The following is a 26683-nucleotide window of genomic DNA, read 5'->3' as shown; positions in this document are numbered from 1 at the left end:
ATTGGATCTGACGAAGAGGGGGTCCCCGCCCCTCGAAACGCGTTATCCCTTTGTTACTGCATGTGCGAATAAAGACTCTTTTCTTTATACCATACCCGAGTCCTTGGATTACAATTCTACACCTCTCGCTGGAAACGAGCGCTACCAAGCACCGCTTCTTTGTGGAACCAGGATTCCACTTTCCTTCTCCCCATAGGGACCTATAACACTGCACACACTGATCTCCTATGCTGATCACTGGCGTGTATTAACACGCCTGTGATCAGCGTTATCGGCGCTTGACTGCTCCTGCCTGGATCTCAGGCACGGAGCAGTCATTCGTCAATTGGACACCGAGGAGGCAGGTAAGGGCCCTCCCGGTGTCCCGCAAGCTGTTTGGGACGCCGTGATTTCACCGCGGCGGTCCCGAACAGCCCGACTGACTAGCCGGGATACTTTCACTTGTCCTTTAGAAGCGGCGGTCAGCTTTGACTGCCGCTTCTAAAGGGTTAATACCGCACATCGCCGCGATCGGTGATGTGTGGTATTAGCCGCGGGTCCCGGCCGTTGATGAGCACCGGGACCGACGCGTATATTTACGTCCTGCGTCGTTTTAGGGTTAATCTTAGGTATTGTGAAGCCCTATTGTCTACTCATGCTGCTGCCAACTCCAGGCTGTGCCATTCAGACACTATATGGTCTCCTGATGCTTCAGCCACATCCAGGCTTTGTCATTCAGCCACCATATGGTCTCCTCATGCTGCCAACACCTCCACGCTGTGTCATTCAGCCACTATACGGTCTCCTCATGCTGCCATCACCTCCACACTGTGTCATTCAGCCACTATACGGTCTCCTCATGCTGTCAACACCTCCATGCTGTGTCATTCAGCCACTATATGGTCTCCTCATGCTGCCAATACCACCACGTTGTGTCATTTAGCCACTGTATGGTCTCCTCATGCTGCCAACACCTCCACGCTGTGTCATTCAGCCACTATATGGTCTCCTCATACTGATGCCACCTCTAGACTTTGTCATTGTACCGCTCTGCCACAGTGATTCTAAAAGCGATGCTAACAGTATTATTTCACTACCCCAGCACACTCCATATGCGTGTTAGAACAAAGCAAAGTGTTCTACATCCTTATTGAGGCTCTCTGTGGTCCAGAAACAGCCGTTTTTAATATAGATTAGCTGCAAATAAATATGGATCCCACCAAATTTAAAAAAAAAAATCGAATCGGCCAAATCAAATTTTTCAAAAGTTCGCTCATCTCTACTTATATCTACAGAATAAATATAAGGTTCAATATTTACCGAAAAGTGCACTGTCTAGAAATGGAAGCCCCCAAAAGTTACAAAATGGAGTTTGTTTTCTATTTCAGCACACAAAAGTATTTTTTTTGTTTTGCTGCAAATTATATGATAAAATAAGTGATGTCGTTACAAAGTACAATTGGTGACACAAAAAACAAGCCCTTATATGGTTCTATAGGTGCAAAATTGAAAGCATTAGGATTTTGAAAAAGAGGAAGAAAAAACTAAAGTGTAAAAACTAAAAGTGGCCGGGTCCTAAGGCCAAAATAGGCTGTGTCCTTAAGGGGTTAGGTGTCCATTAGAAGATGCAAACTTCAGGATTCAAACTCCCAGCACAACTCGTTTTCCTTGCAGCCTCTGAGCCTAAAGACTGAATTATTCTCTTTGAAAGCTCAGTACTAAATTAGCCTCAGCAACTATGCTTCCTTGGGGCCAAACTGAAAACCTGGACTGATCAGGAAAGGGATGTAAGGTTAAATTTCACATGTCTTACAGCTTTCATTTGACAAGATGTGAACTTCCTCAAGTCCCACAGACAAAAAAAAAAATCTTACAGAAATAGAGCGAACACTGACAGTCATTTCTGTTTTAAAATATATACACAAACACCAGCCCCGACCACTTCTTCTGGAGTAGAGCGGTGGACTGTAACCTAGGCAATGAGCTGTCAACAAGGGGAGGCAAGGAACAGGAATATCAGGAGGAGGCAAATTTACTGAATTAAACATATTTGCTGTGTCCTACAACATTAGGTGAGATGTAAATACATGAACAATCTGAAATAGACATCGTAATCATTTTTTAATTACTGATTCAGAGCAGTGTTAATCTTTGTTGTAAAGACATCTGTGTATAACTTATGAAGTGACATAACATGTCTCACCTTGAACGCCACTGGTAGCACATGATAAGTACATCTTGGTTAGGGAGTAACTGTGGACACTGGCAAGATGAATTTGTGATAAGCGGAACCTGGGATCGAGGAATAGTTGTTGAAGATTTCAATGTTTCTTTCACTTCCACCACTGTAGTTATTTCATTGCAGTTGCTTTTAGTAACACTTTTTACTTTTGCATGGATAACTAGAAAATAAAAAGTAAAATTAAACATTTAAATGCACTGATTTACCAAACTGTGTGAAAGAAAAATAGAGGGATTTTCCTACAGTAACCAATCACAGCTCAAGGTTTCATGTTACCAGAGCTCGTTAGCTGAGCTGTGATTGGTGGCTGTGGAAAAATCACTTCATTTTCTCTCTCACAAAGTTTGAGAAATCTGGGCCATAGAGATTCTGTGCATTTCGTTATATAGTTCATTAAGATAGTACAGCATGATATATCACTGAATTAATAAAATCAATCCCTTAAAAGGGTTATTTCCACTGTTTTAGAAAAAATATATATTGTGATGGGGAGAGAGAAAAAACATACTTAGCCCATGTCCCCCAATGTCTCCTGCTGTTCCCATTTATCTTAGTCCCCGGGACCTCCCAGCTCAGTCAATCACTGGCCGCAGTGGTGTCCAGTCTCAGCCATTGTTTGGGTAAGCCAGCAGTTTCTGCATTGAATGCTCGTCTCAAAAGTGGACCAGAGGGGGACTGAGGTTATGTATGGTTTATATTTGAATTTTACCCCTGCCCCAAAACCTTATTATTTTTTGTTAAAACAGTGGATAACCTCTTTAAGGATAGGGTCACATGGAATTTCCAGTGTATTTTACGCTTTGGATCTGCCGGTGATGGACCCTACAGTGTACCTCCAGCTAGTCTGCTTGTAGCCGCAATCCACCGCAACAAGCAGACACACAATGTTCTGCAAGTCATTTCAGCTCTTGGCCTAGCTCAGGGAACAGGGGGAGTGGTTGCAATGTCTGCAAGTACACTGTGCATGAGTGTGGTGATTCGCAGATTGCTGTGTGTCTGCTCGTAGCGACAGATTGCCACTACAAGTTGGCAGGCACAACTGGAGGCACACTGTAGGCTCTGTCATCAGCGGATCCGCAGCATAAAATAAGCTGCAGATCCCTTCTATGTGACCCTACCCTAACTCTGGTATTCATAAACTGGAGGTTTGTGTGTTTCATCCATAATAGAGGTGCAATAAAGCACCTTTTTTATGATGTCTGTAAGCTGCCTTTGTTGTTTTAGATTTAGGGATTTTTTTGTTTCAGCATTTTTGAGACCTTTGACACAAAATTGCATAACGTTTCTATGTGTATAATATGCTACAGTGAAATGTTAACAGTGTTCACTTTCATAAAATATATTGGAAGGAGAATTCTGTATTTTTAATTATTTTATTTTTTTATGAAAGTATGAAAATTATCCTGTGTACCAGGGGTGCAAACTGTACAAGAATTTCCAAAAACAAAAGGTTTAAACTAAAGTATGCTCAGATTTATGCAACTTTATGCAGTCACTATATCTTCCAATACAGTAAGGGTTACAGGATACTGGTCAAGCAAAGCCGAAAGGACACCCTTTAAGTATAGGTTAGTCCATTAAATGAGGTATTTCAGTGTCTAGAATTAATTCATATGTTACTGTGGCCAGGACAAAAATGGTGTGTGTGTATACATATATATATATATATATATATATATATATATATATATATATATATACAGTATGTATTTAAAAAAAAAAGTGGGACAGTGCAGCTCACAATTAATTTACCAAGGTATAGAATGGTTTTACACCTATACCTTAGGTGTTATATACTTACCTACCCCTGGTAGTCCCCTGCAGCCTCCATTTATCTCTTTCTGGTCCCCCTGTCTTCCTGCTTCCGCCTGTCTTCCTGCTTCAGTGCAGGACTGGACCATATATAGACACAGGGCAGGACTACCTACTCAATCACTGGCCACAACAATGACCTGTCTAGACCAGTGATTGGCTGAGTGGGCAGGTCCTGCACTGAGCGCTTCTCTTGGGAGCAGGCAGAAAATTGGAGTTCCATAAGCAGAAAGATGAAGGGAAGCTTAAAGGGGCTGGGGGTAAGCAAGCAAGCATAGTTTTTTTTCTATTTTTCTCCAGCCCTAGCAACATAGGAATTTAAGTCTATAGGAGCATGTAGGAACAGTAAAGCAGAAGGCTCATCAGCCTCTAGGTTACCCTAAAATGGCTACTTAACAATTAGATATCCAGTATAGCCATGTGAATAAGAATTGCTATAAGAACAATATTGCTTACCATAGCTGTAATTTTTTGTCAAGTACATATTTAGGCTAGGTTTGATTGTTTTACACTTGCAGTGATCTGTAAAGAAAGAAAACAAACACAGTAGCAAAACTTTATATTAAAAGCAATTCAAGTAATATATATATATATATATATATATATATATATTACTTGAATATATATTCAAGTAATACTGGTACTGGTAAGGTATTGCATAATTTCTATGATGTTTATGTGAAACAACTGCAAACAGGTTTAAAGGGGTACTCCAGTGGAAAACATTTTTTTTCAAATCAACTGGTGCCAGAAAGTTAAACAGATTTGTAAATTACTTCTATATAAAAATCTTAATCCTTCCAGTACTTATCAACTGCTGCATACTACAGAGGAAATTGTGTTGTTCTGTATTTCTTTCTGGAGTTCTTTTCAGTCTGACCACAGTGCTCTCTGCTGACACCTCTGTCCATATCAGGAACTGTCCAGAGCAGGAGAGGTTTGCTATGAGTATTTGCTTGTACTCTGGACAGTTCCTGACATGGACAGAGGTGGACAAAGAAATACATCTTCCTGTGGAGCATAAAGCAGCTGAAGTACTGGAAGGATTACGATTTTGATATAGAAGTAATTTACAAATCTGTTAAACTTTCTGGAACCATTTAATGTAAAAAAATAAAAAAAAAATTCACATGAGTACTCCTTTAAAGAGAATCTGTGGCCACTCAAAAAACAGCAGTTAGATGGTACTTTCATTAAATAGTCCCTATAACATGGTAGAATGGAAGAACATATCAAGAAACTATGAAAAGGTGTATGATCAGGGCTCCCTAATCTAATATATATATATATATATATATATATATATATATATATATATATATATATATATATATATATATCACATGACATAAGCGTTCTGCACGTCCTCCAAAGGACAAGAAATTCTACAGAATCAGATATCATAAAAAAATACAGACTTTACCCATGTTTAGACTTTTGCAATGATTCTTTCTTGGTCTTTCTGGGACTATGACATCTTGTGTAAACTCTGTCCACTTTATATCTAAAAAGAACAAGACAGGATTTGCCAATGAAAATAACTGCACTGTGCCAAACACACCAGGAGAAACTTGAGTCTTTCAATACACCTCTTGTAACCGGTTAAGTCGGCCTTTCCACATCTGCAGTATAAATGCTTTTAGTAGTATTAAATAAACGTGTGCTTTTGATGGCTCTATTACTTTATTGTTTTAATAACGTCTTTTTTCTTTTAATAAAGTTTCAACTATAGAAATGATTCAGTTACATGAAAGTGTCTGAGGTGTCCAAACCAAACAAAAAATAACTGATGGACCAAACAACTTCCCCTTTCTCACCAGTCCGGTTATTTGAACAGGTGCTGAAGTAATTTCCGCTCATTACCTCTCATTATCACACACTTGCACATTTACAAAAGGTTAAGTGACTTGACTTGCGCAACTGAAATTCGGTACAGATGAACCTTACTGTTCAACTATAGGGTTAAAGGGGTATTCCAGGATTGTTTTTAACCCCTTAAGGACCCAGCCCAAATATACCTTAAGGACCCGGCCATTTTTTGAACATCTGACCACTGTCACTTTAAACATTAATAACTCTGGGATGCTTTTACCTTTCATTCTGATTCCGAGATTGTTTTTTCGTGACATATTCTACTTTATGTTAGTGGTAAAATTTTGTCGATACTTGCATCATTTCTTGGTGAAAAATTCAAAAATTTTATGAAAAAATTGAAAATTTTGCATTTTTTTAACTTTGAAGCTCACTGCTTGTAAGGAAAATGGATATTCCAAATAAATTATACATTGATTCACATATACAATATGTCTACTTTATGTTTGCATCATAAAATTGACGTGTTTTTACTTTTGGAAGACATCAGAGGGCTTCAAGGTTCAGCAGCAATTTTCCAATTTTTCACAAAATTTTCAAAATCGGAATTTTTCAGGGACCAGTTCAGTTTTGAAGTGGATTTGAAGGGCCTTCATATTAGAAATACCCCACAAATGACCCCATTATAAAAACTGCACCCCTCAAAGTATTCAAAATGACATTCAGTAAGTGTGTTAACCCTTTAGGTGTTTCACAGGAATAGCAGCAAAGTGAAGGAGAAAATTCAAAATCTTCATTTTTTACACTCGCATGTTCTTGTAGACCCAGTTTTTGAATTTTTACAAGGGGTAATAGATGAAAAATCCCCCCAAAATTTGTAACCCAATTTCTCTCGAGTAAGGAAATACCTCATATGTGTATGTCAAGTGTTCGGCGGGTGCACTAGAGGGCTCAGAAGGGAAGGAGCGACAATAGGATTTTGGAGAGGGAATTTTGCTGAAATGGTTTTTGGGGGGCATGTCACATTTAGGAAGCCCCTATGGTGCCAGAACAGCAGAAAACCCCAACATGGCATACCATTTTGGAAACTAGACCCCTCAAGGCACGTAACAAGGGGTCCAGTGAGCCTTAACACCCCACAGGTGTTTGACGACTTTTCGTTAAAGTCGGATGTGTAAATGAAAAAAAAAGATTTTTCACTAAAGTGCAGTTTTTCCCCCAAATTTACCATTTTTACAAAGGGTAATGCCCCCCCAAATTTGTAACCCCATCTCTTCTGAGTATGGAAATACCCCATGTTAGGATGTAAAATGCTTTTCGGGCAAACTACAATGCTCAGAAGAGAAGGAGTCACATTTGGCTTTTTGAAAGCAACTTTTGCTGAAATGGTTTTTTGGGGGCATGTCGCATTTAGGAAGCCCCTGTGGTGCCAGAACAGCAAAAAATACCCACATGGCATACTATTTTGGAAACTACACCCATCAAGGAACGTAACAAGGGGTCCGCTGAGCCTTAACACCCCACAGGTGTTTGACGACTTTTCGTTAAAGTTGGATGTGTAAATGAAAATTTTTTTTTTTTTTACTAAAATGCAGTTTTTCCCCAAAATTTTACATTTTTACAAGGGGTAATAGGAGAAAATGACCCCCAAAATGTGTAACCCCATTTCTTCTGAGTATGGAAATACCCCATGTTAGGACGTAAAATGCTCTGCTGGCGAACTACAATGCTCAGAAGAGGAGGAGCGCCATTGAGCTTTTGGAAAGAGAATTAAATTGGAATGGTAGTCAGGGGCCATGTGCGTTTACAAAGCCCCCCGTGGTGCCAGAACAGTGGAACCCCCCACATGTGACCCCATTTTGGAAACTACACCCCTCACAGAATTTAATAAGGGGTGCAGTGAGTATTTACACCCCACAGAACTTTGGAACAGTGGGCTGTGCAAATGAAAAAGTTTATTTTTCATTTTTACGGACCACTGTTCCAAAAATCTGTCAGACATCTGTGGGGCGTAAATTCTCAATGTACCCCTTATTACATTACGTGAGGGGTGTAGTTTCCAAACTGCACCCCTCAAAGTATTCAAAATGACATTCAGTAAGTGTGTTAACCCTTTAGGTGTTTCACAGGAATAGCAGCAAAGTGAAGGAGAAAATTCAAAATCTTCATTTTTTACACTCGCATGTTCTTGTAGACCCAGTTTTTGAATTTTTACAAGGGGTAATAGATGAAAAATCCCCCCAAAATTTGTAACCCAATTTCTCTCGAGTAAGAAAATACCTCATATGTGTATGTCAAGTGTTCGGCGGGTGCACTAGAGGGCTCAGAAGGGAAGGAGCGACAATAGGATTTTGGAGAGGGAATTTTGCTGAAATGGTTTTTGGGGGGCATGTCACATTTAGGAAGCCCCTATGGTGCCAGAACAGCAGAAAACCCCAACATGGCATACCATTTTGGAAACTAGACCCCTCAAGGCACGTAACAAGGGGTCCAGTGAGCCTTAACACCCCACAGGTGTTTGACGACTTTTCGTTAAAGTCGGATGTGTAAATGAAAAAAAAAGATTTTTCACTAAAGTGCAGTTTTTCCCCCAAATTTACCATTTTTACAAAGGGTAATGCCCCCCCAAATTTGTAACCCCATCTCTTCTGAGTATGGAAATACCCCATGTTAGGATGTAAAATGCTTTGCGGGCAAACTACAATGCTCAGAAGAGAAGGAGTCACATTTGGCTTTTTGAAAGCAACTTTTGCTGAAATTGTTTTTTGGGGGCATGTCGCATTTAGGAAGCCCTTGTGGTGCCAGAACAGCAAAAAATACCCACATGGCATACTATTTTGGAAACTACACCCCTCAAGGAACGTAACAAGGGGTCCGCTGAGCCTTAACACCCCACAGGTGTTTGACGACTTTTCGTTAAAGTTGGATGTGTAAATGAAAAATTTTTTTTTTTTTTTACTAAAATGCAGTTTTTCCCCAAAATTTTACATTTTTACAAGGGGTAATAGGAGAAAATTACCCCCAAAATGTGTAACCCCATTTCTTCTGAGTATGGAAATACCCCATGTTAGGACGTAAAATGCTCTGCTGGCGAACTACAATGCTCAGAAGAGGAGGAGCGCCATTGAGCTTTTGGAAAGAGAATTAAATTGGAATGGTAGTCAGGGGCCATGTGCGTTTACAAAGCCCCCCGTGGTGCCAGAACAGTGGAACCCCCCACATGTGACCCCATTTTGGAAACTACACCCCTCACAGAATTTAATAAGGGGTGCAGTGAGTATTTACACCCCACAGAACTTTGGAACAGTGGGCTGTGCAAATGAAAAAGTTTATTTTTCATTTTTACGGACCACTGTTCCAAAAATCTGTCAGACATCTGTGGGGCGTAAATTCTCAATGTACCCCTTATTACATTACGTGAGGGGTGTAGTTTCCAAAATGGGGTCACATGTGTCGGGGGTCCATTGTTCTGGCACTATGGGGGCTTTGTAAACACATGTGGCCTTCAATTCCGGACAAATTTTCTCTACAAAATCCCAATGGCGCTCCTTCTCTTCTGAGCATTGTAGTTCGCCCGCAGAGCACTTTAAATTCACATATGGGGTATGTTCTTACTCAGAAGAGATGGGTTTACAAATTTGGGGGGGCTTTTTTCCTATTTCCCGATGTGAAAATAACACCAGCAGTGTGAAAAAATATAATTTTTTTCATTTTCCCATCCAACTTTAATGAAAATTCGTCAAACACCTGTGGGGTGTTCAGGCTCACTATACCCCTTGTCACGTTCGGTGAGGGGTGTAGTTTCCAAAATGGGGTCACATGTGGGTATTTATATTTTTTTGCGTTTGTCAGAACCGCTGTAAAATCAGCCACCCCTGTGCAAATCACCAATTTAGGCCTCAAATGTACATGGTGCACTCTCACTCCTGAGCCTTGTTGTGTGCCCGCAGAGCATTTTACGCCCACATCTGGGGTATTTCTGTACTCAGGAGAAATTGCGTTACAAATTTTGGGGGTCTTTTTTTCCTTTTACTGCTTGTGGAAATAAAAAGTATGGGGCAACACCAGCCTGTTAGTGTAACATTTTTTTATTTTTTTACACTAACATGCTGTGTTGCCCCATACTTTTTATTTCCACAAGCGGTAAAAGGAAAAAAAGACCCCCAAAATTTGTAGTATAATTTCTCCCGAGTACGGAGATACCCCATATGTGGCCCTAAACAGTTTCCTTGAAATACGACAGGGCTCCGAAGTAAGAGAGCACCATGCGCATTTGAGGACTAAATTAGGGATTGCATAGGGGTGGACATAGGGGTATTCTACGCCAGTGATTCCCAAACAGGGTGCCTCCAGCTGTTGCTAAACTCCCAGCATGCCTGGACAGTCAGTGGCTGTCCAGAAATGCTGGGAGTTGTTGTTTTGCAACAGCTGGAGGCTCCGTTTTGGAAACCCTGCCGTACAAGACGTTTTAAATTGTTTATTGGGGGGGGGGGGGGGGGCAGTGTAAGGGGTGTATATGTAGTGTTTTACCCTTTATTAGGTGTTAGTGTAGTGTAGTGTTTTTAGGGTACATTCACACTGGCGGGTTACGGTGAATTTCCCGCTAGGAGTTTGCACTGCGGCAAAGAATTTGCCGCAGCCCAAACTTGAAGCAGGAAATTTACTGTAAACCCGCTTATGTGAATGTACCCTGTACGTTCACATGGGGGGGCAAACCTCCAGCTGTTTCAAAACTACAACTCCCAGCATGTACTGACAGACCATGCATGCTGGGAGTTGTAGTTTTGCAACAGCTGGAGGCACACTGGTTGGAAAACCTTCAGTTAGGTTCTGTTACCTAGCTCAATATTTTCCAACCAGTGTGCCTCCAGCTGTTGCAAAACTACAACTCCCAGCATGTACTAATCACCGAAGGGCATGCTGGGAGATGTAGTTATGCAATAGCTGGAGGTACCCAACTACAACTCCCAGCATGCCGAGACAGCTGTTTTCTTTCTGGGCATGCTGGGAATTGCAGTTTTGCAACATCTGGAGAGCTACAGTTTTTAGACCACTGCACAGTGATCTCCAAACTGTGGACCTCCAGATGTTGCAAAACTACAACTCCCAGCATGTCCAGACAACAAACAGCTATGTGGGTATGCTAGGAGTTGTAGTTTTGCAACATCTGGAGGGATATAGTTTAGAGACCACTGTATAGTGGTCTCAAACTGCAGCCCTTCAGCTGTTGCAAAACTACATATTCCAGCATGCCCAAACAGCTGTCTGGGCATGCTGGGAGTTGTAGTTTTGCAACATCTGGAGGGCTACAGTTAGAGACCACGGTCTCAGACTGTAGCCTTCCAGATCTACTTACCGGCTTCCGTAGGATCCCGGCAGCCGTCCTCTTCAGAAGCACGTGACGCCGTCCGCCGATCAACGTCGCCGCAGCCTCCGGACGGGTAAGTGGACGTCGGCGCCCGGTCCCCTTCGGTTCCCCGTTCTGCCCCGCCTATTGTGGGAGGGCAGGACGGGGAAAACGAAAGTTAACCCCCCCGCCCCCGGTCTGCTATTGGTCGTCGCCTCTGACGATCAATAGCAGACCAATAGCAGGGATAGGAGGGGTGGCAACCCTGCCACCTCACTCCTATGCCTACAGGGGGATCGTGGGTGTCTTAGACAACCGCGATCCCCCTTCAATAGACCCGTATGACCCGGAATCGGCGCAAATCGCAAGTGTGAATTCACTTGCGATTTGCGCCGATCGCCGACGGGGGGGGGTCTGATGACCCCCCTGGGCATTTGCACGGGGTGCCTGCTGATTGATATCAGCAGTCACCCCGGCCCGGTCCCCGCCCGGCGCGCGGCGGGGACCGAAATTCCCACGGGCGTATGGATACGCCCTGGGTCCTTAAGTACCAGGACGTCAAGGCATATCCATACGCCCTAGGTCCTTAAGTGGTTAATTTAACTGTGCTACAGGGGCTGTAAAGTTAGTGAGGTTTAAAATATAGTGTATGTATCTGTGTTTGATAGTTGGTCTCACAATTCTTATGAGATCTTTACCCACAATTCTTATGATATCATACAAAATGACTGCTGTCTCAGCTTTTCCCAGGTTGCAGTGAGGCCCAAGATATTAAATCAGATGTTGAAAGGAAGCCTGTCTGCTTCAATGGGTGGAGCAACCACTGGGTGGAAAGAAGATCATTCTTCACAGGGCTGCAGAAAATTGTCCCAGGTGTGCTTTAACCCCTTAAGGACCAATGACGTACCGGTTGTTACGCCGAGCGCTCCGGGTCCCCGCTCCTCCCCGGAGCGCTCGCTACACTCTCGTTACTGCAGCGCTCCGGTCAGATCCACTGACCCGGGGCGCTGCGATACCGCCTCCAGCCGGGATGCGATTCGCGATGCGGGTGGCGCCCGCTCGCGATGCGCACCCCGGCTCCCGTACCTGACTCGCTCTCCGTCGGTCCTGTCCCGGCACGCGCGGCCCCGCTCCCTAGGGCGCGCGCGCGCCGGGTCTTTGCGATTTAAAGGGCCACTGCGCCGCTGATTGGCGCAGTGGTTCTAATTAGTGTGTTCACCTGTGCACTCCTTATTTATACCTCACTTCCCCTGCACTCCCTCGCCAGATCTTGTTGCCATTGTGCCAGTGAAAGCGTTTCCTTGTGTGTTCCTAGCCTGTGTTCCAGACCTCCTGCCGTTGCCCCTGACTACGATCCTTGCTGCCTGCCCCGACCTTCTGCTACGTCCGACCTTGCTTCTGTCTACTCCCTTGTACCGCGCCTATCTTCAGCAGTCAGAGAGGTTGAGCCGTTGCTAGTGGATACGACCTGGTCACTACCGCCGCAGCAAGTCCATCCCGCTTTGCGGCGGGCTCTGGTGAAAACCAGTAGTGACTTAGAACCGATCCACTAGCACGGTCCACGCCAATCCCTCTCTGGCACAGAGGATCCACTACCTGCCAGCCGGCATCGTGACAGTAGATCCGGCCATGGATCCCGCTGAAGTTCCTCTGCCAGTTGTCGCCGACCTCACCACGGTGGTCGCCCAGCAGTCACAACAGATAGCGCAACAAGGCCAACAGCTGTCTCAACTGACCGTGATGCTACAGCAGCTACTACCACAGCTTCAGCAATCATCTCCTCCGCCAGCTCCTGCACCTCCTCCGCAGCGAGTGGCCGCTTCTGGTCTACGACTATCCTTGCCGGATAAATTTGATGGGGACTCTAAATTCTGCCGTGGCTTTCTTTCCCAATGTTCCCTGCACTTGGAGATGATGTCGGACCAGTTTCCTACTGAAAGGTCTAAGGTGGCTTTCGTAGTCAGCCTTCTGTCTGGAAAAGCTCTGTCATGGGCCACACCGCTCTGGGACCGCAATGACCCCGTCACTGCCTCTATACACTCCTTCTTCTCGGAAATTCGAAGTGTCTTTGAGGAACCTGCCCGAGCCTCTTCTGCTGAGACTGCCCTGTTGAACCTGGTCCAGGGTAATTCTTCCGTTGGCGAGTACGCCGTACAATTCCGTACTCTTGCTTCAGAACTATCCTGGAATAATGAGGCCCTCTGCGCGACCTTTAAAAAAGGCCTATCCAGCAACATTAAAGATGTTCTGGCCGCACGAGAAATCCCTGCTAACCTACATGAACTCATTCATCTAGCCACTCGCATTGACATGCGTTTTTCCGAAAGGCGTCAGGAGCTCCGCCAGGATATGGACTTTGTTCGCACGAGGCGTTTTTTCTCCCCAGCTCCTCTCTCCTCTGGTCCCCTGCAATCCGTTCCTGTGCCTCCCGCCGTGGAGGCTATGCAGGTCGACCGGTCTCGCCTGACACCTCAAGAGAGGACACGACGCCGCATGGAGAATCTCTGCCTGTACTGTGCCAGTACCGAACACTTCCTGAAGGATTGTCCTATCCGTCCTCCCCGCCTGGAAAGACGTACGCTGACTCCGCACAAAGGTGAGACAGTTCTTGATGTCAACTCTGCTTCTCCACGCCTTACTGTGCCTGTGCGGATATCTGCCTCTGCCTTCTTCTTCTCTACTATGGCCTTCTTGGATTCCGGATCTGCAGGAAATTTTATTTTGGCCTCTCTCGTCAACAGGTTCAACATCCCGGGGACCAGTCTCGCCAGACCCCTCTACATCAATTGTGTAAACAATGAAAGATTGGACTGTACCATACGTTTCCGCACGGAGCCCCTTCTAATGTGCATCGGACCTCATCACGAGAAAATTGAATTTTTGGTCCTCCCCAATTGTACTTCCGAAATTCTCCTTGGACTACCCTGGCTTCAACTCCATTCCCCAACCCTGGATTGGTCCACTGGGGAGATCAAGAGTTGGGGGCCCTCTTGTTTCAAGGACTGCCTAAAACCGGTTCCCAGTACCCCTTGCCGTGACTCTGTGGTTCCCCCTGTAACCGGTCTCCCTAAGGCCTATATGGACTTTGCGGATGTTTTTTGCAAAAAACAAGCTGAGACTCTACCTCCTCACAGGCCTTATGATTGTCCTATTGACCTCCTCCCGGGCACTACTCCACCCCGGGGCAGAATTTATCCTCTGTCCGCCCCAGAGACTCTTGCTATGTCTGAGTACATCCAGGAAAATTTAAAAAAGGGCTTTATTCGTAAATTCTCCTCACCTGCCGGAGCCGGATTTTTCTTTGTGTCCAAAAAAGATGGCTCTCTACGTCCTTGCATAGACTACCGCGGTCTTAATAAAATCACGATAAAGAACCGCTACCCCCTACCTCTCATCTCTGAACTCTTTGATCGCCTCCAAGGTGCCCACATCTTTACCAAACTGGACTTAAGAGGTGCTTATAATCTCATCCGCATCAGAGAGGGGGATGAATGGAAAACGGCATTTAACACTAGAGATGGACACTTTGAGTATCTGGTCATGCCCTTTGGCCTGTGCAACGCCCCTGCCGTCTTCCAAGACTTTGTTAATGAAATTTTTCGTGATCTCTTATACTCCTGTGTTGTTGTATATCTGGACGATATCCTGATTTTTTCTGCCAACCTAGAAGAACACCGCCAGCATGTCCGCATGGTTCTTCAGAGACTTCGTGACAATCAACTTTATGCCAAGATAGAGAAATGTCTGTTTGAATGCCAATCTCTTCCTTTCCTAGGATACTTGGTCTCTGGCCAGGGACTACAAATGGATCCAGACAAACTCTCTGCCGTCTTAGATTGGCCACGCCCCTCCGGACTCCGGGCTATCCAACGTTTTTTGGGGTTCGCCAATTATTACAGGCAATTTATTCCACATTTTTCTACCGTTGTGGCTCCTATCGTGGCTTTAACCAAAAAAAATGCCAATCCCAAGTCATGGCCTCCTCAAGCGGAAGACGCCTTTAAACGGCTCAAGTCTGCCTTTTCTTCGGCTCCCGTGCTCTCCAGACCTGACCCATCTAAACCCTTCCTATTGGAGGTTGATGCCTCCTCAGTAGGAGCTGGAGCGGTCCTTCTACAAAAAAATTCTTCCGGGCATGCTGTTACTTGTGTTTTTTTTTCTAGGACCTTCTCTCCGGCGGAGAGGAACTACTCCATCGGGGATCGAGAGCTTCTAGCCATTAAATTAGCACTTGAGGAATGGAGGCATCTGCTGGAGGGATCAAGATTTCCAGTTATTATTTACACTGATCACAAGAACCTCTCCTATCTCCAGTCTGCCCAACGGCTGAATCCTCGCCAGGCCAGGTGGCCTCTGTTCTTTGCCCGATTTAATTTTGAAATTCACTTTCGGCCTGCCGATAAGAACATTAGGGCCGATGCTCTCTCTCGTTCCTCGGATGCCTTGGAGGTTGAACTCTCTCCGCAACACATCATTCCTCCTGACTGCCTGATCTCCACTTCTCCAGCCTCCATCAGGCAAACTCCTCCAGGAAAGACCTTCGTCTCTCCACGCCAACGCCTCGGAGTCCTCAAGTGGGGTCACTCCTCCCATCTCGCAGGTCATGCAGGCATCAAGAAATCTGTGCAACTCATCTCTCGCTTCTATTGGTGGCCGACTCTGGAGACGGATGTCGTGGACTTTGTGCGAGCCTGCACTGTCTGTGCCCGGGATAAGACTCCTCGCCAGAAGCCCGCTGGTTTTCTTCATCCTCTGCCTGTCCCCGAACAGCCTTGGTCTCTGATTGGTATGGATTTTATTACAGACTTACCCCCATCCCGTGGCAACACTGTTGTTTGGGTGGTCGTTGATCGATTCTCCAAAATGGCACATTTTATCCCTCTTCCTGGTCTTCCTTCAGCGCCTCAGTTGGCTAAACAATTTTTTGTACACATTTTTCGTCTTCACGGGTTGCCCACGCAGATCGTCTCGGATAGAGGCGTCCAATTCGTGTCAAAATTCTGGAGGGCTCTCTGTAAACAACTCAAGATTAAATTAAACTTTTCTTCTGCATATCATCCTCAATCCAATGGACAAGTAGAAAGAATTAACCAGGTCTTGGGTGATTATTTACGACATTTTGTTTCCTCCCGCCAGGATGATTGGGCAGATCTTCTACCATGGGCCGAATTCTCGTATAACTTCAGAGTCTCTGAATCTTCCTCCAAATCCCCATTTTTCGTGGTGTACGGCCGTCACCCTCTTCCTCCCCTCCCTACCCCCTTGCCCTCTGGTCTGCCCGCTGTGGATGAAATTTCTCGTGATCTTTCCATCATATGGAGAGAGACCCAAAATTCTCTCTTACAGGCTTCATCACGCATGAAGAAGTTTGCTGATAAGAAAAGAAGAGCTCCTCCCATTTTTTCTCCTGGAGACAAGGTATGGCTCTCCGCTAAATATGTCCGCTTCCGTGTCCCTAGCTACAAGTTGGGACCACGCTATCTTGGTCCTTTCAAAATTTTGTGCCAGATTAATCCTGTCTCTTACAAACTTCTTCTTCCTCCTTCTCTTCGTATTCCTAATGCCTTTCACGTTTCTCTTCTTAAACCACTTATCATCAACCGTTTCTCTCCCAAACTTGTTTCCCCCACTCCTGTTTCCGGCTCCTCGGACATCTTCTCCGTTAAAGAGATTCTGGCATCCAAGAAGGTCAGAGGGAAAACCTTTTTTTTAGTTGATTGGGAGGGTTGTGGTCCTGAAGAGAGATCCTGGGAACCTGAGGACAATATTCTAGACAAAAGTCTGCTCCTCAGGTTCTCAGGCTCTAAGAAGAGGGGGAGACCCAAGGGGGGGGGTACTGTTACGCCGAGCGCTCCGGGTCCCCGCTCCTCCCCGGAGCGCTCGCTACACTCTCGTTACTGCAGCGCTCCGGTCAGATCCACTGACCCGGGGCGCTGCGATACCGCCTCCAGCCGGGATGCGATTCGCGATGCGGGTGGCGCCCGCTCGCGATGCGCACCCCGGCTCCCGCACCTGATTCGCTCTCCGTCGGTCCTGTCCCGGCGCGCGCGGCCCCGCTCCCTAGGGCGCGCGCGCGCCGGGTCTTTGCGATTTAAAGGGCCACTGCGCCGCTGATTGGCGCAGTGGTTCTAATTAGTGTGTTCACCTGTGCACTCCTTATTTATACCTCACTTCCCCTGCACTCCCTCGCCGGATCTTGTTGCCATTGTGCCAGTGAAAGCGTTTCCTTGTGTGTTCCTAGCCTGTGTTCCAGACCTCCTGCCGTTGCCCCTGACTACGATCCTTGCTGCCTGCCCCGACCTTCTGCTACGTCCGACCTTGCTTCTGTCTACTCCCTTGTACCGCGCCTATCTTCAGCAGTCAGAGAGGTTGAGCCGTTGCTAGTGGATACGACCTGGTCACTACCGCCGCAGCAAGTCCATCCCGCTTTGCGGCGGGCTCTGGTGAAAACCAGTAGTGACTTAGAACCGATCCACTAGCACGGTCCACGCCAATCCCTCTCTGGCACAGAGGATCCACTACCTGCCAGCCGGCATCGTGACACCGGTACGTCCTTGGTCCTGCTCTCCCGATATAACGCGGGGTTACACAGTAACCCCGCGTCATATCACGGCAGGCCCGGCGTCATAGTGAAGCCGGGACCCGCCTCTAATAGCGCGCAGTGCCGATCGCGGCGCAGCGCGCTATTATCCCTTTAGCCGCGCGTTAAGAACTGAACCGCGCGGCTAAAAGTGAAAGTGAAAGTTGCCGGCTAGCTCAGTTGGGCTGTTCGGGATAGCCGCGGCTAATCGCGGCATCCCGAACAGCTGAAAGGACAGCGGGAAGGCCCCTACCTGCCTCCTCGCTGTCCGATTGCCGAATGACTGCTCAGTGCCTGAGATCCAGGCATGAGCAGTCATGCGGCAGAATCGTTGATCACTGGTTTCTTATGAGAAACCAGTGATCAGCATAGGAGATCAGTGTGTGCAGTGTTATAGGTCCCTATGGGACCTATAACACTGCAAAAAAAATGTGAAAAAAAAAGTGAGTAAAGATCATTTAACTCCTCCCCTATTAAAAGTTTGAATCACCCCCCTTTTCCAATAAAAAAAAAACACAGTGTAAATAAAATAAACATATATAGTATCGCCACGTGCGGAAATGTCCGAATTATAAAAATATATCATTAATTAAACCGCTCGGTCAATGGCGTGCGCGCAAAAAAATTCCAAAGTCCAAAATAGTGCATTTTTGGTCACTTTTTATATCATTTAAAAATGAATAAAAAGCGATCAATAAGTCCTATCAATGCAACTGTTAAAAACTTCAGATCACAGCGCAAAAAATGAGCCCTCATACCGCCCCATACACGGAAAAATAAAAAAGTTATAGGGGTCAGAAGATGACAATTTTAAACATATTAATTTTCCTGCATGTAGTTATGATTTTTTCAAGAAGTCCGACAAAATCAAACCTATATAATTAGGGTATCATTTTAATCGTATGGACCTACAGAATAAAGATAAGGTGTCATTTTTACCGAAAAATGTACTACGTAGAAACGGAAGCCCCCAAAAGTTACAAAACGGCGTTTTTTGGTCAATTTTGTCGCACAATGATTTTTTTTCCGTTTCGCCGTAGATCTTTGGGCAAAACGACTGACGTCATTACAAAGTAGAATTGGTGGCGCAAAGAATAAGCCATCATATGGATTTTTAGGTGCAAAATTGAAAGAGTTATGATTTTTTAAAGGCAAGGAGCAAAAAACGAAAATGCAAAAACGGAAAAAACCCCGGTCCTTAAGGGGTTAAAGGGTGCAGTGGCTGGTGTGTGGGAGGGAGAAAAGTGAACTCACACTTACAAACAAGGAATCCTGGGACTTGTAGTTGAAGGGAGGGAATTACAACAGGAAATAGACATTTCACATAAAGAAAGCATCAACGCTATGGTGGACTCACAACATTTAGCCCCAAGACAAGCAGGGATCCTTCCTAAGCATGTCCATTACTGTCTTACAGGTAAGTACAAAAGTAAACTTATGATGGATAAATATGTTTAATATGGCAATAAATGGATATATTAAACGTATGTAATATTTAGTAGGTGCGGTTATGCAAATAAAAGTTATAGACAGGGTCCTTCAATAAATCACATTGCCCCACAGCAAAATTAACCCCCACTGAAATACTCCATAAAGATGTAAATTTTTTAGCTACATTAATACAGTACAGTTATCTTTTACTGTTTACCTGTGATCGACACACATGAAAAGTTTTGATTGGTAGGATCTTTGTGCTGAGATCACCGCTAGAAGAACGAGAAGAAGTGATCAGCTCCCTTAGCTCAGCTTTTCGCTTCATTTCTCCGCTCACTGCAAGAAACAGGCTCCATAATCTTTCTACAGAATCCATCTCATGCCCATTTTTGTAATTGGTTAGGCTCTCAGCGCCTAAACCTGCACTGATCAAAACTTTAGACATGTCTGGATGACATATCAACAGTCTATTTTAAAGGACAGTAACACTTTAAAAATGCCATTTCAGACCTTTCTAACACTTTGCTGAGTAGAAAACTTAACTTTTTTTTTATTCTTTTGTTCCAGTAATACAGTACTTGATTTTGACTTACACATGGCCAAATTTGGTATCGTCTTTAAAACTAATGCTTCCCTGGGAATAGTGCAAGATAAAACTGTTAGAGGCTACTACTCAGGGTTGCTCTGTAAATGTAAATTTATACAGCAACTGACCTCAACGGTAGGAGTACAATGCATGGAGATCCTCCTATTACTGGCTGTAGAAAAATGCCTAGACATAGTATTGCAATCAGAAGAAAAATTGGGCTGTGGAATAATGCTGTTCAGAAGTACTCCTCAGAGATCTGTGGTAAACGTATTTTGTAGCTCACAGCCCTATATCCTGGCGTACCCCTGGCAAGAGGTGATATGCATGAACACAAATGTGACACCAGATGAGAATCCACAGTATAGGGGGGCCTCATGTCTTTGGCATCTATAGTGAATATACCACTAGTCATGCAGGTAGGGAATACTGGTGTCACGATGCCGGCTGGCAGGTAGTGGATCCTCTGTGCCAGAGAGGGATTGGCGTGGACCGTGCTAGAGGATCGGTTCTAAGTCACTACTGGTTTTCACCAGAGCCCGCCGCAAAGCGGGATGGTCTTGCTGCGGCGGTAGTGACCAGGTCGTATCCCCTAGCAACGGCTCAACCTCTCTGGCTGCTGAAGATAGGCGCGGTACAAGGGAGTAGACAGAAGCAAGGTCGGACGTAGCAGAAGGTCGGGGCAGGCAGCAAGGATCGTAGTCAGGGGCAACGGCAGAAGGTCTGGAATCACAGGCAAGGAACACACAAGGAACGCTTTCACTGGCACTAGGGCAACAAGATCCGGCGAGGGAGTGAAGGGGAAGTGAGGTGATATAGGGAAGTGCACAGGTGTAAACACTAATTGGAACCACTGCACCAATCAGCGGTGCAGTGGCCCTTTAAATCGCAAAGACCCGGCGCGCGCGCGCCCTAGGGAGCGGGGCCGCGCGCGCCGGGACAGAACTGACGGGGAGCGAGTAAGGTACGGGAGCCGGGGTGCGCATCGCGAGCGGGCGCTACCCGCATCGCGAATCGCATCCCGGCCGGAGGTGGTAACGCAGCGCCCCGGGTCCGTGGAACCGACCGGGGCGCTGCAGTGAGGGAAGTGTAGCGAGCGCTCCGGGGAGGAGCGGGGACCCGGAGCGCTCGGCGTAACAGTACCCCCCCCCTTGGGTCTCCCCCTCTTCTTGGGGCCTGAGAACCTGAGGATCAGACTTTTGTCCAGGATATTGTCCTCAGGTTCCCAGGACCTCTCTTCTGGACCACAACCCTCCCAATCCACTAAAAAAAAAGTTCTTCCCCTGACCTTTTTAGAGGCCAAAATCTCTTTGACAGAGAAGATGTCCGAGGAGCCGGAAACAGGAGTGGGAGGAACAGATTTAGGAGAAAAACGGTTGAGGATGAGAGGTTTAAGAAGAGAGACGTGAAAGGCATTAGGGATACGAAGAGAAGGAGGAAGAAGAAGTTTGTAAGAGACAGGATTAATTTGACACAAAACTTTAAAAGGACCAAGATAGCGTGGTCCCAACTTATAGCTCGGGACACGGAAACGGACATATTTAGCGGAGAGCCATACCTTGTCTCCAGGGGAAAAAATGGGAGGAGCTCTTCTTTTCTTATCTGCGAATCTCTTCATGCGAGAAGAAGCCTGTAAGAGAGAATTTTGGGTCTCTTTCCATATGGTGGAAAGATCACGAGAAATTTCATCCACAGCGGGCAGACCAGAGGGCAAGGGGGTAGGGAGGGGGGGAAGAGGGTGACGGCCGTACACCACGAAAAACGGAGATTTGGAGGAAGATTCAGAGATTCTGAAATTATACGAGAATTCGGCCCAAGGTAGAAGATCTGCCCAGTCATCCTGGCGGGAGGAAACAAAATGTCGTAAATAGTCACCCAAGATCTGGTTAATTCTCTCTACTTGTCCATTGGATTGAGGATGGTATGCAGAAGAAAAATTTAATTTAATCTTGAGTTGTTTACAGAGAGCCCTCCAGAATTTAGACACAAATTGGACGCCTCTATCCGAGACGATCTGTGTAGGCAACCCGTGAAGACGAAAAATGTGTACAAAAAATTGTTTAGCCAACTGAGGCGCTGAAGGAAGACCAGGAAGAGGGATGAAATGTGCCATTTTGGAGAATCGATCAACGACCACCCAAATAACAGTGTTGCCATGGGATGGGGGTAAGTCAGTAATAAAATCCATACCAATCAGAGACCAAGGTTGTTCGGGGACAGGTAGAGGATGAAGAAAACCAGCGGGCTTCTGGCGAGGAGTCTTATCCCGGGCACAGATAGTGCAGGCTCGCACAAAGTCCACCACATCAGTCTCTAGAGTCGGCCACCAATAGAAGCGAGAGATGAGTTGCACAGATTTCTTGATGCCCGCATGACCTGCGAGATGGGAGGAGTGACCCCATTTGAGGATCCCAAGGCGTTGGCGTGGAGAAACAAAGGTCTTTCCTGGAGGAGTTTGCCTGATGGAGGCTGGAGAAGTGGAGATCAGGCAGTCAGGAGGAATGATGTGTTGAGGAGAGAGTTCAATTTCAGAGGCATCTGAGGAACGAGAGAGAGCATCGGCCCTAATGTTTTTATCAGCAGGCCGAAAGTGAATTTCAAAATTAAATCGGGCAAAGAACAGAGACCACCTGGCCTGACGAGGATTCAGCCGTTGGGCAGACTGGAGGTAGGAGAGGTTCTTGTGATCGGTGTAAATAATAACTGGAAATCTTGATCCCTCCAGCAGATGCCTCCATTCCTCAAGTGCTAATTTAATGGCTAGAAGCTCTCGATCCCCGATGGAGTAGTTCCTCTCCGCCGGAGAGAAGGTCCTGGAAAAAAAACCACAAGTAACAGCATGCCCGGAAGAGTTTTTTTGTAGAAGGACAGCTCCAGCTCCCACTGAGGAGGCATCAACCTCCAATAGGAAGGGTTTAGATGGGTCAGGTCTGGAGAGCACGGGAGCCGAAGAAAAGGCAGACTTGAGTCGTTTAAAGGCGTCTTCCGCTTGAGGAGGCCAAGACTTGGGATCGGCATTTTTTTTTGTTAAAGCCACAATAGGAGCCACAATGGTAGAAAAATGTGGAATAAATTGCCTGTAATAATTGGCGAACCCCAAAAAACGTTGGATGGCACGGAGTCCGGAGGGGCGTGGCCAATCTAAGACGGCAGAGAGTTTATCTGGGTCCATTTGTAGTCCCTGGCCAGAGACCAAGTATCCTAGAAAAGGAAGAGATTGGCATTCAAACAGACATTTCTCTATTTTGGCATAGAGTTGATTATCACGAAGTCTCTGAAGAACCATACGGACATGCTGGCGGTGTTCTTCAAGATTGGCAGAAAAAATCAGGATATCGTCCAGATATACAACAACACAGGAGTATAGTAGATCACGAAAAATTTCATTAACAAAGTCTTGGAAGACGGCAGGGGCGTTGCATAGACCAAAGGGCATGACCAGATACTCAAAGTGTCCATCTCTGGTGTTAAATGCCGTTTTCCATTCATCCCCCTCTCTGATGCGGATGAGATTATAAGCACCTCTTAAGTCCAGTTTGGTAAAAATATGGGCACCTTGGAGACGATCAAAGAGTTCAGAGATGAGGGGTAGGGGGTAGCGGTTCTTAACCGTGATTTTATTAAGACCGCGGTAGTCAATGCAAGGACGTAGAGAGCCATCTTTTTTGGACACAAAGAAAAATCCGGCTCCGGCAGGAGAGGAGGATTTACGGATAAAGCCCTTTTTTAAATTTTCTTGGACGTATTCAGACATGGCAAGAGTCTCTGGGACGGACAGAGGATAGATTCTGCCCCGGGGTGGAGTAGTGCCCGGGAGGAGGTCAATGGGACAGTCATAAGGCCTGTGAGGAGGTAGAGTCTCAGCTTGTTTTTTGCAAAAAACGTCCGCAAAGTCCATATAGGCCTTAGGGAGACCGGTTACATGAGGAAGCACAGGGACACGGCAAGGTTTACTGGGAACCGGTTTTAAGCAGTCCTTGGAACAAGAGGGCCCCCAACTCTTGATCTCCCCAGTGGACCAATCCAGGATTGGGGAATGGAGTTGAAGCCAGGGAAGTCCAAGAAGGATTTCAGAAGTGCAATTGGGGAGGACCAACAGTTCAATCCTCTCGTGATGAGATCCGATGCACATTAGAAGGGGCTCCGTGCGGAAACGTATAGTACAGTCCAATCTTTCATTGTTTACACAATTGATGTAGAGGGGTCTGGCGAGACTGGTCACCGGGATGTTGAACCTGTTGACGAGAGAGGCTAAGATGAAATTTCCTGCAGATCCAGAGTCCAAGAAGGCCACAGCAGAGAAGGAGAAGGCAGAGGCAGACATCCGCACAGGCACAGTAAGACGTGGAGAAGCAGAGTAGACATCAAGGACTGTCTCACCTTTGTGCGGAGTCAGCGGACGTCTTTCCAGGCGGGGAGGACGGATAGGACAATCCTTCAGGAAGTGTTCGGTACTAGCACAGTACAGGCAGAGATTCTCCATGCGGCGTCGTGTCCTCTCTTGGGGTGTCAGGCGAGACCGGTCGACCTGCATAGCCTCCACGGCGGGAGGCACAGGAACAGATTGCAGGGGACCAGAGGAGAGAGGAGCCGGGGAGAAGAAACGCCTCGTGCGAACAGAGTCCATATCCTGGCGGAGCTCCTGACGCCGTTCGGAAAAACGCATGTCAATGCGAGTGGCAAGATGGATGAGTTCATGTAGGTTAGCAGGGATTTCTCGTGCGGCCAGAACATCTTTAATGTTGCTGGATAGGCCTTTTTTAAAGGTCGCGCAGAGTGCCTCATTATTCCAGGATAATTCTGAAGCAAGGGTACGGAACTGTACGGCATACTCGCCAACGGAAGAATTACCCTGGACCAGGTTCAACAGGGCAGTCTCAGCAGAAGAGGCTCGGGCAGGTTCCTCAAAGACACTTCGAATTTCCGAGAAGAAGGAGTGTATAGAGGCAGTGACGGGGTCATTGCGGTCCCAGAGCGGTGTGGCCCAAGCCAGGGCTTTTCCAGACAGCAGGCTGACTACGAAAGCCACCTTAGACCTTTCAGTGGGGAACTGGTCCGACATCATCTCCAAGTGTAATGAACATTGGGAAAGAAAGCCACGGCAAAACTTAGAGTCCCCATCAAATTTATCCGGCAAGGATAGTCGTATTCCAGAAGCGGCCACTCGCTGCGGAGGAGGTACAGGAGCTGGCGGAGGAGATGATTGCTGGAGCTGTGGTAGTAACTGTTGTAGCATAACAGTCAGTTGAGACAGCTGTTGGCCTTGTTGCGCAATCTGTTGTGACTGCTGGGTGACCACCGTGGTGAGGTCAGCGACAACTGGCAGAGGAACTTCAGCGGGATCCATGGCCGGATCTACTGTCACGATGCCGGCTGGCAGGTAGTGGATCCTCTGTGCCAGAGAGGGATTGGCGTGGACCGTGCTAGAGGATCGGTTCTAAGTCACTACTGGTTTTCACCAGAGCCCGCCGCAAAGCGGGATGGTCTTGCTGCGGCGGTAGTGACCAGGTCGTATCCCCTAGCAACGGCTCAACCTCTCTGGCTGCTGAAGATAGGCGCGGTACAAGGGAGTAGACAGAAGCAAGGTCGGACGTAGCAGAAGGTCGGGGCAGGCAGCAAGGATCGTAGTCAGGGGCAACGGCAGAAGGTCTGGAATCACAGGCAAGGAACACACAAGGAACGCTTTCACTGGCACTAGGGCAACAAGATCCGGCGAGGGAGTGAAGGGGAAGTGAGGTGATATAGGGAAGTGCACAGGTGTAAACACTAATTGGAACCACTGCACCAATCAGCGGTGCAGTGGCCCTTTAAATCGCAAAGACCCGGCGCGCGCGCGCCCTAGGGAGCGGGGCCGCGCGCGCCGGGACAGAACTGACGGGGAGCGAGTAAGGTACGGGAGCCGGGGTGCGCATCGCGAGCGGGCGCTACCCGCATCGCGAATCGCATCCCGGCCGGAGGTGGTAACGCAGCGCCCCGGGTCCGTGGAACCGACCGGGGCGCTGCAGTGAGGGAAGTGTAGCGAGCGCTCCGGGGAGGAGCGGGGACCCGGAGCGCTCGGCGTAACAACTGGTAAGGTGTTGCATCATTTCTAGGATGTATGTTTATGTGAAAAAACTGTAAACATGTTTAAAGAGAACGTGTGGCCACTCAAGAAAAACTAGATGATACTTTCATTAAATAGCAATGGATTAGCAGTATTCTGTTCCTGGTTATTAGAATTATAATCAGAGCTTGTGATGCATGGACTTTACATTTATAGTAGACCAGATGTTAAATAATTAGCCCTGTCACAAAAACTAACCTCTGTTTGATAATATACTGTAACTCTAAAGAAAACAGTCGTATAGTTTTAGGTTTTTGTTTGTTTGTTTGTTCTTTTTTTAATCTGTATCTCTTGTATCTGTAAATTGACACGTTTCATATAAATAAGCTTTTGAGCTAAATTGTTACATCCATAATTACAATCCTTGTATGGCACATTTCAAACTATGAGCATTCATCCATTATTAAACATCCGTTTTCTGTGTAAAAGCAGATGTATAATAACGGATTAAATTACGGGTGCTAATGACTGAATTACATCTGTCAAAATAACGGGCATATTCATCCGTTACGACCCGTTATAACATCCCTCATGTACGGCCGTTTTAACACCTCTGCCTACAGACTCCCACAGCCAGGACTACTACTACTACTCCCATCATGGAACAGACTTGTTTCCATGATGGGAGTAGTAGTTCTCCGGCTGTGGGAGTCTGCCGGTGGCTGGGGAGGTTACATTAGTGTTTGTACTACAACCCCCATCATGGAACAGACTCTGTTTCATGATGGGGGTTGTAGTATAGGGGCTTTACTACCCCTCCCAAAGGATTGCATTGAGGGAGCGTGACG

General features: G+C 46.3%; 1 protein-coding gene across 1 annotated transcript in view; it reads right to left on the bottom strand.

The window, feature by feature from the left end:
• The window catches only part of SFRP4 (secreted frizzled related protein 4), a 73954-nt gene that overhangs the window by 35397 nt on the left and 11874 nt on the right, over nt 1–26683 (bottom strand). Inside the window, exons 2-4 of the mRNA XM_056518433.1 lie at nt 5457–5537; nt 4490–4555; nt 2183–2381 (exon numbers count right to left, since the gene is read on the bottom strand). Coding sequence (XP_056374408.1) covers nt 2183–2381; nt 4490–4555; nt 5457–5537 — 346 coding nt within the window. The remainder of the gene's footprint in view (nt 1–2182; nt 2382–4489; nt 4556–5456; nt 5538–26683) is intronic.

The sequence above is a fragment of the Hyla sarda genome, chromosome 5 (genome assembly GCF_029499605.1).
Source record: "Hyla sarda isolate aHylSar1 chromosome 5, aHylSar1.hap1, whole genome shotgun sequence".
NCBI classification, from domain to species: Eukaryota; Metazoa; Chordata; class Amphibia; order Anura; family Hylidae; genus Hyla; species Hyla sarda.
Note: the sequence above shows the minus strand (reverse complement) of the source record. Positions and strands in the feature narration are given on the sequence as shown.